Here is a 7,456-nt window from a genome sequence, read left to right as displayed (position 1 = left end):
AACCTGAAGACTATGCTCGTCTCTCATGCGTTTGTTGATTTATGGCACCTGATTGAAGAGGAGAAGAGCTTCGACAAGCATCTCTTCAGCCTTCTTGACGAGCCTGAGCAAGACTTCATGAGATATTGCTTGAGCAAATGTCATATCAAGTCACGAGAATTTGATTCGGCGTACAATGAGCAACTGAATGGTGTTGTAAAGCGCTTGAAAATGCTACAAGGGGCTATTGGCGATGATAATCCAGGCATAAAAAAAGGAAATGAAGCAGCTTCTTGACAAGCTGTACGAGAAGGGCGTGTTCTCAACCAACTACTACACTCAGTTCAAGCGGATGATGATGCTCTCTTAGAGTCACGCTTGAAGGTGAGCAACTTGCTTGTGTCGATGAATTTCGGCTTCTTCTTCTTTTTCTGCTCTTTCGCGAGCTGAGAAACGTTGATCTTCTCCAACGGTTTGGTTAGCGTCTCAATGTTAGTAGAACCATGATCAGTCTTAGCAGACACTAATGCCTTAACAGTTCCCGATGTTGTTCCATCTCCATCAATCTTCATAGGTGATGGCATCATCTGCCGACCAATTCTTTCCTGCGATGCATTTTTGATTTAGTTACTTATATATAAGTTATCAGAGATGAGTTTTCCAATTCTTTTAAACATCACCAATCAGGTTGCTCAGCATCAGTTCAGATATCGATTCAGTCAGCCGATCGATTTTAGTCAATTCGAATGCGCCCTTGGTTCGATCAGCATCTACTACTCGTGGAAAGCGATCACTGGTCAACGTCAAAATAATTCATTCAAGATCATTTGGCCAACAGCTGCTACGACGACAACGTATTCAATCACCTTACCAGATGGCACATACTCAGCAAGTGATATCAACAACTACCTCCAGTACTGATCAATTCAAAACAACCTGTATTTAACCAACAACACTACGGGCGAATACTATTACTTCATCTCTTGCACAGAGAACCCATCTGCCTATACGATTCAGTTTACGATGAATCCCGTCAAGAATATTACTGGCTATACTGCAGCAGCCGGTTTCCCCACAATGCCAGCTACTGCATATACGCCTCAATTGCTCATTGACAATTCTGGATTTGGAGCTATCGTTGGATATTCCAATGGTACGTACCCAGCTGCGCAGACGACAAGCGTTTACGCTGTTAACAGCACCATCGTACCTCAAATTGACCCTATCGCTGCTGTTATTGTTGGATTGTCAAATCTGTACAACCCGATCGCCAATAACAATCAAGTGCTACATACATTCACATCGGCTGGCGTTGGTTTTGGAGGACTTATCACCACTTCACAAGGGCAAGGATTTGCCTACTGTCCGATGCAAGGAACAAACAATGAAATCACCTTGAGCTTTTATGACCAAGACATGAAACCACTTCAGATTGTGGATCCCAATGCTTGTATTCGTTTGCTGATGAGACAAAAAAAAACTCCGACTCGACGATGTAATTATAAGTCGCAAAGAAAATCAGTAATATTCTGATATATTTTCCTGTCGATGATGTCCATCATCATCGTGCTCATTTTTTCGCTTGTGATCCGTTTGTAGAGATCAATGAAATCTTTGATTGGAATATCGCTCGGAAAGTCGCGGCAAATGATTGCGAGATCACGTTGATTTAAATTTCGACCAAGAACGATATATTGACTATTGATGCGAATCGTCTTTGGATTGAGCTTGAGTCTTCTTTGGCTCTAGAACCAAGTCATCGAAGATAACTAGTTTGCTCGTTTCGGAGTCATACTCGCCCATCGCAGGGACCATTCCTTCTTCGATCACATCTACATTATCAATAGTGTCTTTGAGATGATCGTACAGGGTTTCATTTGTCTTCGTGCAGATGCCGATCTTCGTAAAGCATTTGCTCAACAACGCGCTGCCCGATGGACTTGCTACGCACATGCGAAAGGGCAACTCGAAATGCTCATTCTTCGGAAACTTCTTGAGCTTCTTCTTGTCTATGGTTTCATAGAAGTTTATCATTGTAACTATATACAAGCAACCAAAAATGTCTCTTCCACCAACGACAAACAGTTCAATCTTCAACAGCTCGTTTTTCCTTGGATCAAATGACTATCTCACAATTGCTGATGCAGACAAACGATATCAAAAAAAAAAAATAGGCGGAACTGATGTTTTTAGTTCAATTGCTGTGGCTGGAAATCTTGGCTGTGGATCATTGACAATTGCGGGATCAGCGGTTGACTTGACGAGTCTCTCAGGTGTGACAGCAGGAACAGTCACAACGTCGAAGGTTGTTATGGACGATGCCAACAAAGACATCATCTCTTTCCGGAATCTAACAGCCACTAACTTGATTGGCACTCTTCAAACTGCCGCACAACCAAATACTACATCTGTGGGGACGTTGAGTTCACTGACAGTATCTGGGAATATCTCTGGAACGCTGTCAACCGCACCACAACCTAATGTCACTAGTGTTGGTACATTAAGTTCACTGACAGTATCTGGAAATATCTCTGGCACATTGACTACCGCTTCGCAACCGAATATCACATCTGCGGGGACGTTGAGTTCACTGACAGTATCTGGGCATATCTCTGGAATGTTAACCACTGTTGTGCAACCAAATATAACTAGTGTTGGTACATTGAGCTCGCTGACTGTGTCTGGAAATTTTTCTGGAACGTTAGCTCCCGCTTCTCAGCCGAATAACACATCTCTTGGAACTATCACTGGATTGACATCGTCAGGGAATATCACAATAACAAGTGGTGGAGCTCTGTATACGACCTTTACGAACAACACGACTTCATCGACGATCTATCAGCGATGGATAAATACACTTGCGACAAATATTGTAACCGATCTCTGGATGTCAAATGTTGGATCAACGATCGGAACAAATAGCGCGCATCCATTCAGAATTCAAACTGCTGGGGCTGCTCGTATAAACGTTGATTCATCAGGTAATGTCAACATAGGAACGACTGCTCCGACTGGCACATATAAACTGGAAGGCGCAAGCGCAAACTTCACAACGCTTTATCAAAATGGAATTCAAGTGGCCACATCAACTGATGTATCATATCTCTCTGGTGTAACGGCAGGAACAGCTACTGCAAGCAAAGCTCTACTGTTAGATGCGTAAAAAAATATTGCAACTATCAACTCTCTAACCGCTACATCGATTTCAATTGGAAGCAGCATTTTAACGAATACAGAGGCTGCATATCTCACATTGGTCACAGCAGGAACGCTACTGTACGCAAAGCTCTCGTATTAGATGCATCTAAAGATATCTACGGAGTAGATGCCGTTGGGTTGAACAACATTGACCCGACAAACAACTCAGCTCTACTTTACAAAGGGATTCTAAGAAAAATTCAAGCGACTGGTGAAGATGGTATTCAGATTTATGACACTCAATTTCATGTCACACCAAAATCAATTCTAAGTTTGTATCCAGTGAATGACGACACTCCAATTTACTTGAACTGCTTCAACTATCTCCGAGGAAATTTTAAACTGTTTCAAAGTGAAAGCACTGGTGCATACAATGATGGGATGCGGTTTCAATATGACATCACTGGCGCTCCAAGCGCCGGCTTATCACTCAACAATATCTCCTTTGTTGATACTAGAGGAGCGTTGGCATGAACACTGAACCAGTACAATACCAGCAAGCAGACAGTTCATTTTGCCAGCACTTTGAGCGATATCAATACCAATTACACTGACTTCAAAACAATTCTATGCGAAGGGGTGATAATGAAAAAATCGCTCAAGTTCTCAAATAGTACAACAGCTGTTGTATCTCCATCATCTCAATTTGTGTTCAAGCGACAACAACATGGCCAGATGGATCATATAACAAAGCGATTCGATGCATCACAGATAATTCATCTCCATTGAAATTTCTTGTAAAGTTGAATGCTGGGACAAATGCGACGTCGACTAACGCAAAATGGATCGAGAATGTTAGAAACAATGATTTGAAATTTGGAGTCAATAATTCCACGAAAATGATTCTTGATACGAATGGGAGATTGGGAGTTGGAACAGCTTCGCCTGTAGCTCTACTTCACGTAAGCGGAAGCAATACATATACAGTTGTTCCGATTGCAACCAACACTTATAATTACAATGTGTCAAACAACACATGGACGAACAATGGAGGAGGTCCATTTAGCTTTAGTATTAGCGCGTACTTCAGCTCCAACATCTATGTTGGAGCAAGTGTTTATACTTCTTCTGATAGACGGTTGAAGGAAAATATTAAGCTCATTGAATTGAGTCTAGATCATCATCAGAAATTGAACTCCGTATCCTATAACTACAAAAACGATAGCACGGCTAAGCTAGGTTTGATCGCACAAGACACGCTCAAGGTATGCTCTGAAATGGTCAACTTTAGTCCAAATGAGAATCTCAAAAAAGTTGACGAAGTTGAGGGCTTTCAATACAATATTGATTACAATCAATTGGCAGTTCTAAACTGCGTGGTTATTAAAGCCTTGATCAAAAAAGTCGAAGAACTAGAAGCAAAAATAAACTCATCTAATATAAAAAGATGGGAAACAAAAAATCAAAGCCAATCCCGGAAGGTACAGCCATCATCAACACAACTGTGATATCATCAGATTCAGTAATGATACTTGATGGAAGGATTCTGCTACCAGTAAGCGATGGAAAGGACTCATCCGTTGCTAAGATTGATCTCAAAGAAAAAAAGATAGAGGTGCTTCGAGGCGTCCGGGGAAAGCTGGCAAAAAAAATCTTGTCTTCAAGCAAAAGAAAGCAAAAAAAAAGACACCTAGCGCGTTTGTCATTAAAGATGAAGATGCCCTTCGAGAACATAGCTTCTCTAGTAGAGTGATATTGTTCAAGTAGAAACTTATGCGTCTAATACAACCTTCATCCACTCTTTCAATTTTTTTTTGTATTCGTTCATGTTGGCCTTCGTGTGTTTTCCTGTCATTTTCGGTGCATGCGTATCAAAATAATTATTACCATGTCTTTCATCTACGACCGATTTAAACTGTGTTCTGATAGTAGTAAGAAGATGGTTTCGATTCGCACCTGTGCTATCAGCAACAACTTTATTAAAATAAACTTTTACACGCTCCTTAACCTCCTCTTTCTTATCAGCGCTAAGATCAGCAGAGCTGATTTTGCGCTCTATTTCTTCCTGTTTGATACGGGTTTTGGTCGAAGATTAGGAGACGTCTCATCTGGAGCAGGTGCATCGCGTTTACGTTTCAAGAACGCTTTTGCGATTTCACTGGCCTTATCGTCAATGTCTTCTTTAGAAGTCTTACGATTATGCATAAATACCTTGCTTAAAAAACTTTATTTTTCTTCAAATATTTTCTTATACGATCTTGAAAGGCTTGTTCCATATTTATTCCTTTATTGATTTTAGTGTAATTGAAGTTGTTCATATGATTCATAAAATTATTATCATTGAACATTTCTTTGTACGAGAAGCTTGGTGAAGCATTCATGCTCGCGTTCATATCAGTTTGCTGAGGAACATACTTATATTTCTTTGATGTGGATTTGGATTTGGTTTCTTTTGGCGCGTCGCCGGGTCCCGTCATGTCATAAACATCTCCAATAGATGGTTGTTGTTTAACTTTTGATCACTTTAGGCGCCTTTTTCGTCAGCTTTTGAGTGATTTGATCGTAGTCGTATTCACGATTCTTTCCCATCACTTCCTGGAATAGGTTTGCTAACGAATCGCTGCTAGCATCGTCCAGAGCTTGCTCTTGGATCATCGCCTTCAACTTCGCGCCTTGGACAAAATCACTTTTGGCCATTGCATTGCGTAGCTTTTTGCTTAGTTTGGTTATCAGTGAAGAACCCGTTCATTGTTTCTGGATACTATATTTGGCAGATCAAAAAAATATATTGAGAAGACAACGATGCCTAATGTTGAACTGGACCTTGCGATACAGTACCCATAGCAGTGTCGACGCTAGCAACGACTTCACGGAGGATATGGTAATAGATCGTGAGCGCGTAGTTCGTGTTGTTCGTGCCTGAAACAATGATCGACTTGCTCACACCATCTTCACTAGGTAGACGACGGCTAATATCGACAGCAACGAATCGGTAAAGCGATTCCCATAGACGTTGACAAAGTAAACCAGCGATTGTTACATCGTCTAGGCCACCGTCAACACCAGACTTCGACATTTCTTGAACGAAGAGATCGTAGCCGAAGTTGACAGGGTTATCCCAGATTGGGACGTTTCCTACTGTTACCTGTAAGTTACGTAACGCAGCAAACGGTGAAGTAGTTGCAGGTACGGTGCTGAAAGGACTACGGAATGGATTGATCACATCTGGAAGAGAACTAGATCCTGTAGTCATAATCGTGATAACAGGTTGCATGATCAATTTCTTTGGATTAGCATACCGTTCGTGATCGTCCACGTGAAAGATTGACCAGCTTGAACGGTGAACTAGTTGGCTACACGTTCAAAATAACGGAATGTTTTCTTCTGGATAACGGCATTGTCAGCTGATGGATTTGGACTGTAAGTTGGAACTAACAAACGCGAGAATGCTTGGGATGGAGCAATACCACTTCCCGAAGTCGCTGTACCGTTAACATCGGCAGTAACTGTCAAGATCGTGCTAGCCGGAACGTTGAGACCGGTTGGAGATTGCGTGGCGGTTGAGACAGCGGAGTAGAAGTTCCAAAGAATTGGACATGTGTTGCAAAATTGCATGTTGTTGCTGGCTGCTATAGTTCCTGGAGCAACGACGCCAGTGGAATTAGTCGTAATTGTGGTGCTCGAACTGTTGTAGTTAATGTAAATAAAACCACGGGTGTTCTTCTGCATTGGGCATTTTTTTTGAAGTAATCACAGATATCCTTGAGTTTGATGCATGCTAAATAGTGAGCTACATAGAATGGGGCACCATTAGCAACCGATCCAACTGACACGACATATACTTGTGGTTTAAACACAGCTTGGAGGTTGGCGGCTGAACCCATGATATCGAATGCAAGTTTGCTGGCTTGCTGGTCGAGAGCAGTAAAGAGTGACTGATCCTAAGCACCCTTATTGAGCAGCGTATTTGACAGACCAAACTCTCCAACAGTGGAATTCATAAACGAACTCGTTGTAACGTTGTCAAGATTCTGTGTTAAGCTACTTCCAGCAGCCGGAAAAGCGTATTCGTCAATTACAAAGTAACTGGTTTGGCCCTGCTTGGGATAGGTGTTGTATCCCATTCAGTTAAGGCTTTGAATGTAGTATTGAAGTTCTCATGAACTTGATTTGTTTGGACCGTCGTACCATCAATGACAACTTGAACCGAGTCAATGAATTGCCAGGCACCTGCCTTAGGAATGTGGTGGAGTGCGGTTCGCAAAATCACGTTGCGATCCACTCGGACACACAGTGCCCTGGACTGCCGACTGACGGAGGGGGTACTCCGATAACCGTG

The 7,456-nt window shown here is 42.0% G+C and overlaps 3 protein-coding genes across 3 annotated transcripts; all 3 read right to left on the bottom strand.

Moving 5' to 3' along the window:
• Positions 1-1,677: 1,677 nt before the first annotated feature.
• PPTG_03593 (hypothetical protein) lies at positions 1,678-2,013 on the bottom strand (the record flags this gene model as incomplete). The annotated part of the gene is made up of 1 exon (XM_008896271.1): positions 1,678-2,013. One exon carries the CDS (start codon positions 2,011-2,013, stop codon positions 1,678-1,680), a length of 336 nt encoding a protein of 111 aa, XP_008894519.1.
• Positions 2,014-5,625: 3,612 nt separating this feature from the next.
• On the bottom strand, positions 5,626-5,814 carry PPTG_21334 (hypothetical protein; the record flags this gene model as incomplete). Its single annotated transcript, XM_008896587.1, has 1 exon — positions 5,626-5,814. One exon carries the CDS (start codon positions 5,812-5,814, stop codon positions 5,626-5,628), a length of 189 nt encoding a protein of 62 aa, XP_008894835.1.
• A 109-nt stretch (positions 5,815-5,923) lies between these two features.
• PPTG_03592 (hypothetical protein) lies at positions 5,924-6,391 on the bottom strand (the record flags this gene model as incomplete). The annotated part of the gene is made up of 1 exon (XM_008896270.1): positions 5,924-6,391. One exon carries the CDS (start codon positions 6,389-6,391, stop codon positions 5,924-5,926), a length of 468 nt encoding a protein of 155 aa, XP_008894518.1.
• Positions 6,392-7,456: the final 1,065 nt, after the last annotated feature.

Source organism: Phytophthora parasitica (genome assembly GCF_000247585.1).
Source record: "Phytophthora parasitica INRA-310 unplaced genomic scaffold supercont2.4, whole genome shotgun sequence".
Taxonomy (NCBI): domain Eukaryota; phylum Oomycota; class Peronosporomycetes; order Peronosporales; family Peronosporaceae; genus Phytophthora; species Phytophthora nicotianae.
The sequence above is the reverse complement of the archived record's forward strand: the minus strand, read 5'-3'. Positions and strand labels throughout refer to the sequence as shown.